The sequence below is a fragment of the Diadema antillarum genome, unplaced genomic scaffold, assembly GCF_040938485.1.
Source record: "Diadema antillarum isolate AM-2024a unplaced genomic scaffold, OU_Dant_1.0 seq00000533_RagTag, whole genome shotgun sequence".
Taxonomy (NCBI): Eukaryota; Metazoa; Echinodermata; class Echinoidea; order Diadematoida; family Diadematidae; genus Diadema; species Diadema antillarum.
The window spans coordinates 418,555-433,072 of record NW_027271484.1 but is presented as its reverse complement, the minus strand read 5'-3'; the positions used below and the strand labels follow the sequence as shown (position 1 = coordinate 433,072).

The window sequence follows — 14,518 nt, the reverse complement described above, 5'->3', positions numbered from 1 at the left end:
CACGAGCAAATCCGAGAAACGTCCCGTCTTGGGGAAAACGAGTACGGTACTCGGCCAAAGCGAAACTGCTTTACTATGGGGACGTGAGTCCGAGTACGGGGACTGTCACAGGCGATTGCTTCCGCGTATTCTCGGTCTCCCCGTTGTGTAGTGAAAACTCCCTAGATGGGGGAAGGGGAGGGTAGGACTATCCTACAGCCTATCTCCACCACTTGTAACGTCTGGTAGGGAATGCTTATTCAAACAAAGTTTGAATAAGCTATACCATGTTAAAAGAAAACTGAATAAATAGATAGATAAATAAATAAATAAATAAATGAATAAATAAATAAATAAATAAATAAATAAAATACAAAGAACAAATTCCAGTAGGTTTCTTGAGGTTTCTCATTTACAGGCTACAGCCTATAGCTGAACATTTTGGGTATTTATGGGCGTCTGGCGGCTATGTCTCTCCACTTGAAAGGTCTGGCACCATTTGGTCATTTTGCACTTTAGGTGGTATCTCACCGCGCTTGAAACTAGATTTTGCTAGTTGCAGAGACGTCTCCTGAAATTTATAGAGTCTCCGAGGAGTCGCAAGAACATGTTTGATTTTTCGCGAAGTCTCCGCGACGTCTCCGAGACGTCTCCATCAGTTGCGGAGACGTCGCGGAGACTAACTATATCCGCGACTGCTGAGACGTCTCCGCGATGTCTCCGCGATGTCTCAGAGATGTCTCAGAGACGTCGCCGAGACCTGCTGGAGACCAGAAAAACTGGTGAGGGGTTGCGGAGACGTCTCCGCGACTCTATTTGACGCTGTCTGACCTACTTTAGAAACCACGTGATCCATCTGCGTGCTGACATCCTCCCCAGATCAAGTCAGGTGTTTCTGCAACGGCTACATCATATTTGAAATTTTTCGACACCTGCCATAACTCGCCTCAGAGACGTCTTCTTGGTGAGACTGCTGCGACTGCTGCGTTGGAGACGTTGCGGAGACGTCTTTGTTGGTGAGATACAGCCTTTTGAATCAAAGAACAGAATGTAGTGGGTTTCACGAGGTTACCGGTATTTATTTCAGCTATGCTAGCCCACAGGTTAAAGCCGGAATATTTGAGTCTTTAAAGGTAACACAAACCCAAAGTGTGGATTGAGTGAAAGCAACAACATTAGTAGAACACATCAGTGAAAGTTTGAGGAAAATCGGACAATCAATGCAAAAGTTATGAATTTTTAAAGTTTTGGTGTTGGAATCGCTGGATGAGGAGACTCCTCTAGAGGTTATAACGTATGTGTGGACAACAATATAAATAAAATATAATGTTCACGTAATACGGTGCCAGCTCAGTGAAGTTGTCCCATCTACCTAGTGTACCTATATACACAATATAGTGCGTTTATCTTCAGGCATGAACCTGCACTTTTAAGGGAAGAAGAAGAAAATCGAAGAAGAAGAGAAGAAGAAGAAGAAGGCCCATGAACAAATGAGCAAACACTTGGCAAAAAAGGCCCACGGGTTCGACAAAGGCCAAAAAGGCCTATTTTTTTTTTGAGGGGGGGGGGAGGGGTTAGTGTCGAGCTAGTGGGCGTTATTTGTCTAGTATTGACCTCATATGCCTTATTTACCTATTGTCTAGATATTGACCGTATAGTTCGTGGACCTATTTTAGTTGATGTCGGGCTCGTGGGCTTTATTGTTCACTTATAACTCGTGGGCTGTGTGACTAATGGGTGTCGAACTCGTGACGTGCACCCGTATAAATAATCTTTTCAAGTTATTGAGAAAAAAATTGTTTCTAAATTCATCTTCCCTGCCCATCTTAAGTGTAGGCCTACTTTGGTGCGACTTCAGCAACGAATTCATTCTGCTGTGCGTGCACTGCACCGTTGTTTAATGACAAATTTAACACTTTCATGAGGAAAGATACATCAATGTCAGGTACGCTGTGTCTTAAGAGATGATACGAGATACCATCAGTACATATTTTTGCCTCTAGATTATGAACAATAATATCAGCAATTTCAGATTTTAGTATAGGCATAAAAAACAGCGATTGATCATTGCCACGGGTTAGCTATCCGCGAGGTCCGATATCAACAAATTATGAATTAAACGCTTCAGGTGTCTCATTGCTAAGCCACGATGCCTTGTCGAAAGGTGTACCGTTTTCTCTTAAAAAAAAAAATATGACGACTACCAACACCATTTAAAAAGTGTGGCAATGGTGTCGCATTGAATTTTGGGCTACGCCTGATAATATTCCACAGGTTTTACGAGGTTGCTTTTTTACCTCTATAGGCTAACCCAATTTGTTTTGTTTTGTTTGTTTGTTTGTTTGTCTGTTTGTTTGTTTGTTTGTTTGTTGTTGTGATGGTGGTTTTTTTTTCGGGGGGGGGGGGGGGGTTCATGGCCCTCGCGGCCACATCCATCACCAATAAATAACCAGACTTTCATTTTTATTCTAAGGGGAATGAATGCAAAATTATTATGTACTTCAAACTTGGTAAACTTTTCAGCTAGGCTGACCCCCGCTGGCTCCCGAAATAATATGGTAGATACATGTACCAATCAGGCCATAACAACGCACACTGTTTGTTCGAAAGCAACATGTTTGATATTAAAACAGAACAAAAACAAACACCAAAATATATAAGGATACGGCGATTTCGCAGGAAAGTAAGAAGATTCATCTCTGGATCTGGAGTCTTCTCAACTACCTGTAAGGACAGAATTTGATTTACTAGTATGTAATGTGCAGACAGATAATTGAGAAAGCAATGGCAATGACTTCTTAAACTGAAGAAAGGATATGAATGTATGCAAAGAAAATTGTTCACAGAATTCATCGATATCGATGTAGTACACTTCTTCAACATGAAAGAGCTCAATGCAATTCGTATCTTCATTTCATTTTTTCATATCATTCTATTTCATTTCCAGCAGTACAAATCATTTACATGCACATAATAACACAATATCAATATACAATGTCGTAACGAAGAAAAATGACATGAATCAACAATAGTGCGCATCACATTCTGATGATACTGAATTAAAATTTATATTGCTGGAAATGGATCGAGGAGACATGCTGAAAAGACAAGTTTGTATTTTGCCGTCTCCTCGTGGACAATATAACTATAGTTACTGAACTGAACTACACTATGGAGGCAATTTGCCTAGATAAGGGGGGGGGGGGATAGGAAACACGTATGCACACATACCTACCTATACAAGCAAGCAAACAAACAAACAAACACGACGAAGCTCTCTGGTAAAGAGAGAGAAATAAAAAGAAGGAATTTTAGCTCAGAAAGCAATAGAAAGAAACATAAGGAAGACAGGAAAGACAGGGAAAAGATGGGAAGGAAGAGGAGTTCAAAGGTCAGAACCAACGCGAAGCACAAGATGAGGTGGCTCACCGAAATAGATAAAAGAAGTTCATAATTTTGACAAGCAGGAAAAAAAGAACTCGAAGTTAGAGCATAATAAAGTCTCACTCATTCAGATATATAAGAATTTATGAAATTAAGTCAATTTGAATGAATAAGTCTATGCATTCATTGTTGTGTCCTTTGAATTCGAGGTCAATCGAAAACAAAATTGAAAACTGGCCGACATCCAACAATGCCCACTGAAAAGTTGAAAACGAATATCTATGAATAATTTGTACCAGTATAATGGCAACAAAGTTGCAATACCATTTGAAATAGACACAGAAGGGCTCTTTGTTGTTGTTTTCGAGACACAGATTTCAAGCTAATAACTGCGGAACCTAATTTTGCCTTCTGACTTCAAACACTTTTAAGGAAAAATATGATCGACGTACAGAACGATAATGATTCATAAGGATAAATGTGAACATTTCCACATATACCACCGACAGGAATATGTAGGCCTAATAAATAGGAACGAATATGAATAATTAATATGTAATAGATATGAACAAACATAATGATTATAATAATAATGATAATACACGATTGTACCAATATATATCTATCGGTTCACGACATCACGGCAGCAAAGTTACTAACCTGCTTTCCATTGCAGAAGAATACAAGGTAATTCTTTGAGTCTGCCATGATCGGTTGTTAAAATGCATCCAGCACGCAACGGGAGCTGTCGATATCACGGCGGGATCAAAGCATGCAAGCAGAATTTCATAAAATGTCTCTGTAAAGTTATAGCCTGTCGGGTGCAAGAGCCTCATCGTTTCGTCACCATAAAATGAAGTGCGCAAAGTTCGGTTTGGTATACAATGCAGTGCGTGTGTCTAGCATGCACATTTCTATGAACTCTGACGCACTCAAGGTTTATCGCTCGACTGAGGACAGAGTACAATGACGTCACTGGGGAGATACAAAAGTACGGAAATGCCAGGCAGACAAGGAGAAGACATAATAAATGAGATACGATGACAACCAACACAACTGTAATCTCTCTACTTTCTTGAAATTGTGATCGTTGTAAATATTACAGTGATGCATTTAAGAATAGGAACTATTCAAGCGTTATATACGTAAGTTTCGATTGAGATTGTGGACGCATGTTACCGTATTTTATTGTGTCTTGTCTACGGATGGAATTTAAAGACAGCCAATCCCTTTTGCATGCAAATTTTGGAAAAATTGGTGAGAACACTTAGGTATTGAAGGAAAACACTATTTCGAAACCTCCTGTAAATTTTGAACTCAAAGAGGGTGTTTATTTGTTTAGTTAGATTGACCGTTAAGATTTGAATAACTTTTTCGTACTACGAAAAAATTGCAAATCTAAAGTACTAGCATAATTTTACAGATGGGGCCTGTGTGATGCACTTAGTTGCACAATGTAGTTCATGTAAGTGGTGTGTTGTTATTTGCCATCGATAGCAAAGTAGGAGAAGCTAGTGAATCCTTCTTTTCTGACAGCTTTAAAGAGGCTGTGCAGTACTGGTTGAGGTGGGGATTCATGCTTTTTGCATTCCTAAGTGAGATAATGAGAAACCTCTTATGAAATATGAAAAAGCATGTAATTTTAAGAAGGATTCAACGTTTATTTGATGAAATTGGTTTTCAAATGGCTGAGATATCGAAAAAAGTGATAATAATAAAAGACTACAGGCCACGCCTTTTATTAGGATCTCTTTATTTCACCTTGTTTTGGATATCTCAGCCATTTCAAAACATATTTTCATCAAACAAACTTTTGAGACCCCTTAGAATTGCATGCTCTTTGACATCTCATAGAGTGGTTTCTGAATATCTCGCAAAACGTTAAAAGCTAAATCCTCACCTCGACCAGAACTGTACACACCCTTTAACATGCATATCTTTTGTTCGAAGTATAATACAACCACAGGAGGATTAATGTATGCAGCTGTGCCTAGTACACAGAATACGTTACGGTGTGTATATATATATACATATGTGAATCCGTTGAGCATCCGTCGGAAATATATATAGTCAGTCTGCCTAAGGATCGCCACAGCGTGAAACCGCCAGTAGCGGACAAGACTCCAAAGCACAGGTACACCTCTATATATATATATATATATATATATATATATATATATATATATATATATAATATATATGTAATATATATATATATATATAGTATATATATATATATATATATATATATATAAATATATATATATATATATATATATATATATATGTATATATATATATATAAATATATATATATGTATATATATATATATATATATATATATATATATATATATATATATATATGTATAGTCAAAGAGAACAAAACAGCGTGAGGAAACTTAATGAAGACTAAGCCCTGGAGCTTAAAACATTAAATCATTGTATGCATGCGAACGAAAGTGCAAATATAGAAATACAGTGAAGCAGACACTACTTCCTGTCTCTGTGCAAAATAATGACTGATTATTATTTTGTCCTGAAGTACATTATAATGTCTTGCCATAAGTAGGTAGGTGGTGTATGCATTTTCGTATTTACTTATTAGATTGTTCTTCCTTTCAAATGACTAAAGAGAAAGGCTTGGGGCTTTTTCATTATAGATTGTATAAGGAATTCTCAAATCAAGGGACCAGTCATGCCGGAGTAATTATGTTCTTTGTATAAATTGGGTTCTCAACAGGGGTAAAAGAAGAGAATGATGATGATATTGATCCTCTGAATTCGAAATTTGCTACAAAGTATAGAATCACAGAGGAGGACAAGCCATGCGCACTTACAAAATTTGGTGAGAAATTACAGATTTTATTAAACTACCCAGATAAGAATTTCATAAAAAGGAGATAACTCAAATGCAGTGTGCATGAATATATATATATATATATATATATATATATAAACAAACGTGTATATAGTTGGACAAGCTACAATGCAATTGGCAAACATATTATGTATCAAGATGTGTCAAATATCAGTCAGCGATGGTAGAAACATTGTCACGTGACGGTGGACCCCGGGGCGGACCATTTCTTATCCCTAGCCATAGGTAGAAAGATAGAACAGTAAAACGTATTGGGATGTCCTTCTATGACATAGCAGTTTTGTGTAAGCATAAAAACAACACAATTCTAAACACTAAAGAGCGATGACACACGCAAAAATCTGTGTCAAGCTAAAACCGAGCCCGCTATTGCTAAACTGGTTGGTGTACCCAGCAATACTCCTTGAACAAGGATGGCTGTGACGTGAAGCGGACTGCGTACATAAAATATTGTGGGAAGAATCCGTAATACGCTAACATGTACTCGTAAATACTTTACCACTCAATAACCCACGCAGATAATAATTTTGAATATTCCCTGTACCATGCTACGACACCATTGTGCTACGATACATTCACCACAACAAATAACCACAAAGGGTAATATGCACACCAATAAAAGCGTAGACTTTGTGAAGTGTGTATCAACTCAGCTATCGTGGCAAGCCTAACTATGCTAGAAAATGTGTCACTGATTTTATGCTGTCTAGTGCTGCACGCTATTCCAACATCGCAGGTTTGAAAGGAACTAGGCATTCTGTATTTCCCTAGTTGCAAAGCATCAGTTACAGCCTGGAATTTACGCTGACGAAATAATGACATGGACTGAGTTCACTTCTATTAAAAGGAGTAATCACTCTCGTATCTAAGCCCAATGATATAATTACTTCATCTATATTATCGGAAAATATATAAACTTCCTTTTATACTGCACTTCAATTTGGTCACACACACAAATGTAAGAAACACCGAGTAAGAACGGTGCTTCGAATGGCAACTAACGTGAGATAGGCCTATAAACCGAGCTTTTTTTTTTTTTGTGGTATACATGAACCTGAAAGCCAGTCAGTATCATATACATTTGAATTAGCAACATGAGGTATGACGTCACTTCTCGTATATGTCTTTTAAAATCAAGAAATATACGCTTATAATCATAATAACTGTAACTGCAATGACGTCTCTACATTTGGTATTAAACGATATATTTGTAGTCGTATAGGAGATTATGTTACTTTGAAGGATATGAACATTACACGATGTAACACAGAAATCATTCAAGATTATATTATGCGGCATTACATCACTATTCGGTAATAAACACAAAAGGCACATACAATAGTGCACTTAAAATGCATAATCCATATCATTTGCACAAATAAGAATAATGTTTGTACATGTATTCTGAGTCTTAATATGAGTACAATTCAGAGGTTCAATACCGAGCAGCAAATGGTATTCAACACGCATATCTCTGCATCAATGATGATATCTGTACCACTAATTTGTTTTCTTGAAATGCAGGGCTTTTTGGCACTTTCTACTGCTATCATGCCTGCTGGTTGAGGTTTGCAGTTTGCGTTTTGTTTACGTTGCTGATCAATCTGTTTCGAGAAGGCAGTCCGCAAAGTCCATCTCCTAGGGTCTGACAAAAAACGGTTGATACGTCCCATTTTCTGGCTCTTGAAACTGAATGAAAACAACAACAGGCAGACAACCAAAAAACGTTATAAGACCTTATAAATGCATTTCAAAAAGTGTGTTTACCGTAGTATTTCAAAATGTTCCGTTTAGTTTTATTTTTTAGCATTATGATTTGAAGCAATTGAATATTGTTGCAAATTGCCGTGTATAGTGCTTTACAGGTAATTATTTACCATTCAACTTCTAAAAGGGGAAACAAAGACTACACGAACAGGATGAGGGATTAGAATATTAGTGGCTGTAAGACAGTTTGAAAACAAAAATGATAATACGTCATGGGGCTAAATATAGGGTTATGAAAATCTTATGGCGCTTCAAACAGATTCTTAAAATATACAAATATCTATACACGGGCTCCATCTGCATTATCACATCATAGAAGAATCAAACGAATTTACTCTATTGACAAGAAATTTAAAGCACTAAGAATTGCATCCATTGATTCAAGGATCTTTGGGATTCCAGTAGTAATGCTGACATTTAAGGTTGGTAAATAGTTACTGACTGAGAAAAGATTTTGTAACATCTCAAAATGCTATCACGTCTTGTCTAATTTGCATGACAAGGTTGCAACTGATATCATCAATGTCACTGAAATATTTGACACTGTTTGTTTGTGTGTTTATTTGTTATTCTACTCTTTGTATCACAGATAATTGGAACATTGAGTAGTACTTAATCTTTCGACCCACCCTCTTGGTGAACTGATCCCTGCACGCCAGTCTGATTCGCTCCGCCACGGCTGGAGTGTCAAGACGAAAGTCACCGGACAAACCCTCTTCAGTCCTAGCCGCCATGATTGCGTCCTTGATGGCAAAATACACCGAGGAGCCGAGGAAGAGGGGAGGTTCGCCGATAGCCTGTGGGATAAGTAAACGAATACAAAATGACACAAAGTATGAATATATACACATATATCATCAAAATATTTTATTACCTGTAAATCCTCAATGAGTATGTTACGCTGGGTACATACTTAGAATCAAATTCATATTCTCACATGTAATACAGTTCGATGGATGACGTAATTGGGCTTCATTTCAATTACATGTTTTAGTGCATGGCGTATTCCAGGGTGCCAAGACCGTGCTTACTAAACTACACCAGTCACATATAAGCAAACCATCAGTATTTCCAGCAGTATGGTCACTAACATGAAACCTGAATTACTCCGAAAACCTTTTAAGTAAATCTAAAATGTAAGGCAATGTAAAAATAAAAATCGTCACGGATTCCACATTATGATTCGACGAGTTGATTTACTTTGGAGGAGCATATGTTTGTGGGGTTGGTCACGCCCTTGACGAGAGTCACGTTGAATTCTGCTGGAATGTTGCCAAAGCCAGGGATCTTGTAATAACCAGGTCCAGCAGTCAACAGCTTCCCTTCTGGAGTCCATCGAAGATCTTCTAGCATGTAGAGACCGTAGCCTTGTATGAAGGCTCCTTCAATCTTCATTAGATATAGAGAAAATCAAAACACACAAATCATAATACAACCACATCAACCATCTTTGACACGTCCCCTGATTCTCCATCAACAGCAATATTGGGGTTCGTGCTTCAAAATGTCTAATTAAAAATGTGGCCTTACGTGTACGGGAATAAATCAACTTTACTTCACTACGAAAAAAAAAAGAAGAAGGAAAATTATAATTCAGTTGTACTTCCTGACCTTTTTTTTTCTTCAGTGTCAATGAATTTTCACAACTATGTTGCGTTTTACTTTTGTGAAAGGACTTTTTGCGTTCTATCATCATCTTACGCTTAAAAGACTCATTGAAGAACAACTTATATTTCATCAACATAGCTAATTACAGCTATCCCTAATCACGCCCATGACGCGCGGAACAGTCGAATACCATTTGTGATCTATTTCTTTCTCTTCTTTTGTGCGCGATTCCGTTCGGAGATATCTTTACCTGTCCGATATCGACAGCCGGGTTGATGCTCTGTCCGACGTCAAACACGATGTCAGTTCTCAACGTTCGATGATCTCCAGTCAGGCAGTCGATCTCCACCTCGGAAGCAGCGGCCCCGTAAGAAAAGTAGTGCCACAACTTTCCCGTCATGGTCTTCTCGTCGAAGTCTAATCCCTGTGTACTGAACAAAATAACAGAAAGAAACCGAAAAGCTTACATTTCATAAAGGGTTGACATTTCCATGGTTTTTCAGTTTTGTGTAACTGCATGGCATATCATTCTGAAACTCATACACACAAAAGAAATTTTAAGTGTGATTTTTTTACTATAGAATATGATAGTAACCTCTTGAAAGTAATCTCTATTTCTGAAAGAATGCTGTTGGCGTCGCGGTGGGTTGAAATTAAAAGCAGCAGCCTGCGTCACCTGCGTCAAAATGAAACTGAATACCCTTCAAATTCTTTCATCATGTATTTGAAAGCTTGAAAATAACTTGCCTAGCTCGGACAGTTTTTCCATTTTCGTTTGTTTGTTTGTTTGTTGTTGTTGTTGTTGTTTTTGTCACACGAAAATGCCACCTCGAGGCTTTGAGTCCCTGCATCCTGACTTGATGATGTAACACTAATATATTTGAGGGGACTTTGCATCACTTCATTCTCCTGAAAATAAAATGGATTGCCTTCAACAACTGCACCTGAGTTTTACCAAGATTGCCATGGTGTATTTCCTGCTTTAAGACATCTGAAACATTTTGCTGACACAATAAACCCTGTCCGTTGGAAGAAATCCAAAGTAGTGGACTTTGTTTCTTTGTCTTCAGAATTAATAGCGATGTAAGAGAATAGATCCATAACCCCTCCCTCTCTCTGTACACAAATATAATTTTACACATATTGTGTTTAACTAACCTGTAATGGCCTGTTGCTGACAGACTAATTCTGTTGGCGAAAGCTTCTTCCGCCTAAAAGAAGAGTGGGAGATATGGGCGAGATTTCAAATGAAACACAGAGATACGTCCTGGCTAAGAACTTGAAAAGCAGAAACCGAATTTAAAGAAATATAATTTTGACATATTCATCCGAACCCAAGGCAAGGAGACGCCCTTGACATGATTTAGTCCAACAATCAAATTTTGGAACATAACATTACATAATAAGCTAATGTATATAATGTAATAAATAGCATGAGCATAATTGAAATGGATATCATCTTTGCATAATGTTTTTGAAACATAATATTTGATTTATAAAATGCATATAGAAGGTTGACGGCATGACGATTCTAGTACAAAACCATTAATCATAACATTGCTACATATAGCAGATCATCCAAGAGAGATTTCACTCAAAGAATACTTATCCTAGCAATGTCTTTTGACACAATTATTGGAGTGAACAAACTGTTCTATCTGATACAAGGGAGTTAGAAATTCCGGTTGAGGACAAGATACTGGGTGATGTATACATAGACTATTGTAATTCTATCCTGCTGTCTTCATAATATATCAGTCCCACTTGACTAAAAATTATAAGTATTCCACTTCAGCCTTACCCATTCCTTCCATGTTCCTTTCGGATTGGCGTACATGATGGGTTCCAAACGTTCTCGCAGGATCTGACAAGCGTTCTTCACAGTGGAAAAAGATGAAAAAGGTTGTCTACAGTTCTTGCTAATCTACCAAGTAATTCATAGAGCATAGGTGCTCATCAACTAATTCAAGAAATGTAACGTCTGTCTCGTTAAAATAAAAAAATGACATGTTGCCCATTCATCTAACATACAAGATGATCCAAGACAATACGCCATCAGTTTATATTTTCTTCAAACACAAAACATCTAGGCTACTTTGTTCTGATTACCAAGGTATAACCTTCCTCAGGCAATGATACAGACATTTCTCGATATTATTTTCAATTCAGCCTTGGGCAGCAAGGAATGATTTTCATGGAATGAATAAAGATGCCATTACCGATAATTATAATCACGATATACGACTGGGTTAAGAACGTTGAAAACAGCCTGTTTGCACTGGGAACCTTACACAGTTTACATTATTTGTCAAAAATATGACTGCCTATGGGCTATTCTGGAAAGGCTAATACATAGTGTACAAGAGCTTGGAAATGCTTCAGTCAAACATTGGGAGTAAAAACAAGGCTCGCTGACTATTAGATGTATCTTCTTTGATAGGATTACATCGATGAACATGATACCCTACAACCTAACACAATGAGTAGCGGAATTTGCAAGAGGAACAACCACTCTCCATCCGCCTTACTCTCCCGAGGATGGTCCCTGCAATAACATTTGACTTCAGCTTCCGAAATTTGGGTTCTTTCCGCCCATTCTCTAATACTACGAAAGTTTATATACCTGCACCGCTCCGCCGTTCAGATCCGAACCGAGGCTGGCCGCGGTGGGTAGGGTGTTGGGCACCTTACTCGAGCTCGTCTCCGACAGGTGAATATTGTCCTCTAGGATACCCAGAGTCCTAGCGGCCACCTGTATCATCTTGGTGTGCAGGCCCTGCCCCATCTCCACCCCGCCGTGGGTCACCAGGACAGACCCGTCCATGTAGATGTGCACCAGGGCTGCTCCCTGAGAAGCAATTCACAATATATACATAACTTGTCATGACTCACACAAGGAACGGTGAGTTGGCTCAGTCGGTAGCGCGTCTGCCTCACGATCACGCGGCCCGGGTTCGAACCCGAGTCTGGACTGAGCAATGTTGTGTGTAAACATACCGTCCCCTCTAGCAAGAGGCAAAACACTCTGTCCCTCGGATAGGACATAAAATGGAGGTCCCGTGTATGAGAGAGTCACAGCTCTCATGCACGTAAAAGATTCCGCTTCATTCATTCATCGCAAAGAGCAGGGTGTCTAACCCGGTGAAGTGGTCCCACCACACATCTAACTGGACCCCATGGAAGACCAGCTTAGTGTAGCTGAATATGGGCTATCCAGCCATCTTCACAGATGGAAAATGAACAAGAACAAGAACAAGAACAAGGAACAAACTTGCCCTCGTTAGCTCACGTTAAACTTCGACATAATTTGCGTTCTTTCCAAATACGTAAATGTACACAACTGTATAGTGTATTGGTGTTGAAGGAGCAATTTCAATACACGTAACCTCTTGCAACTTATACGGACATGCTGACTACCAGCTTTTTCGCTGAAAGCAAGTGTTTATTCCCGTGCCTTAATGACTACAATACAGAAAAAAAATGTTGCAGCAACAGGAGCAATTGTTAGCAAACATATTTTCATAAATATGTTATGTTTGATATTCATAACAAACTTGTTATACAAATATATTTTTGTTTTGTTTTACATAAAGGCCACAGAAAGGTATATCGATTCATTGAATAACCATGCAGTCGGAAAACCCGTTGGCATTTGACAACATCATTGAACCTGTTCTGTAAACTTATCAAACATTATTATGTCAGCCATGACTTTTCATACATCGATTACTTGATTTACCTGATTAAAGTACAAAGGTGAGCATCCAATGCCATATTTCACGGGAATGATGGCCAGTCCTCGTTTCTTCCATCGGTTCTCCCTTAGGCATTGAAAGAATAGAACTGAATATGAGCCATAGAACGACTGCCAGATAGAAGCCACAGTTACAAGTAATTGTATGCTCGTAAATGAATAATGAATAAATAAATAAATAAATAAATAAACCCTTCATGATTATAAAAACAATAAAATACGATCAAAAACTACAAAGGAAAGATCCAAAAGGAGAAAACGAGAAATTGAATAGAATCTTGATCCTCATCTGTGTAAATTTTCTCTTGGAATACCGCATGTCATTTTCGGAGTAAGTTTTCATTCAATGTGCAGGTCATTTGACAACGACTACATACAGGGTAGAATACGCTTAACATGATTTACTCTATAAATCTCAGCTGCTAAGACATCTTCCGTCATAACAGCCTTGTCGTAGGGCATTTATGGTTGATATATAGGCCTACATATACATTTATTTAGTTATATCAACAAATCTCACCTATTGAAAATGTCGACATTTCTCCTCCTGGTGTAAAAGTTGCTCTTCTCAAGACATTGTTCCCAGCATCGCTCGATATTACAGTTCTCGATCTTCTGGTTCATCATGGCGATGTCGCCATCTTTGTAGAAATTCAACTCCCGAACCTAATGTTCACATTACAATCATAATGATGAGGTGGTAATAATAATAATAACAATAATAACAAGAACAACAACACCGAGGGTAAAGAATACGTACGAAATCATTTTAAAAGCAATGCATACGTGAGATAGACTTAAGAGAATACGATCATCAGTCGCGACATATATCAAACGAAGAATCTCGTTGACACACAATATCACACGACCGTGGGTAAACTCGGCCCTATATATGTATATATATGATATATATATATTTTTTTCGTTCGTGGCTTTGCAAATATCAATGCGTCGATGTTATTAGTGTCACATTTGTCACCAAACCAAAGTACAATACGTGCGTACATTAAGTAAAAATAAGAACGCCTTACAATATTATCAAGCAAACAATGTTAGAATAAACTTTTTCAGTACACTCATTAAGCATGAAAATCTCATATTTAAGGGTGTATGTCGAAGATCTGGAATAGGTACATTACAGAAGG

At 38.0% G+C, this 14,518-nt stretch overlaps 2 protein-coding genes across 2 annotated transcripts in view; both read right to left on the bottom strand.

The window, feature by feature from the left end:
• LOC139734598 (xanthine dehydrogenase/oxidase-like) overlaps window positions 1-4,164 on the bottom strand; it is a 56,860-nt gene extending 52,696 nt beyond the window's left edge. The window contains exons 1-2 of the mRNA XM_071645382.1: window positions 4,024-4,164; window positions 2,646-2,703 (exon numbers count right to left, since the gene is read on the bottom strand). Of these exons, the coding sequence (XP_071501483.1) occupies window positions 2,646-2,703; window positions 4,024-4,071 (106 nt within the window). The 5' untranslated portion in view covers window positions 4,072-4,164. The remainder of the gene's footprint in view (window positions 1-2,645; window positions 2,704-4,023) is intronic.
• Window positions 4,165-7,750: 3,586 nt separating this feature from the next.
• The window catches only part of LOC139734582 (xanthine dehydrogenase/oxidase-like), a 30,718-nt gene continuing 23,950 nt past the window's right edge, over window positions 7,751-14,518 (bottom strand). The window contains exons 24-32 of the mRNA XM_071645365.1: window positions 13,894-14,039; window positions 13,359-13,440; window positions 12,243-12,467; window positions 11,421-11,495; window positions 10,778-10,830; window positions 9,870-10,050; window positions 9,212-9,400; window positions 8,641-8,808; window positions 7,751-7,933 (exon numbers count right to left, since the gene is read on the bottom strand). Of these exons, the coding sequence (XP_071501466.1) occupies window positions 7,883-7,933; window positions 8,641-8,808; window positions 9,212-9,400; window positions 9,870-10,050; window positions 10,778-10,830; window positions 11,421-11,495; window positions 12,243-12,467; window positions 13,359-13,440; window positions 13,894-14,039 (1,170 nt within the window). The 3' untranslated portion in view covers window positions 7,751-7,882. The remainder of the gene's footprint in view (window positions 7,934-8,640; window positions 8,809-9,211; window positions 9,401-9,869; window positions 10,051-10,777; window positions 10,831-11,420; window positions 11,496-12,242; window positions 12,468-13,358; window positions 13,441-13,893; window positions 14,040-14,518) is intronic.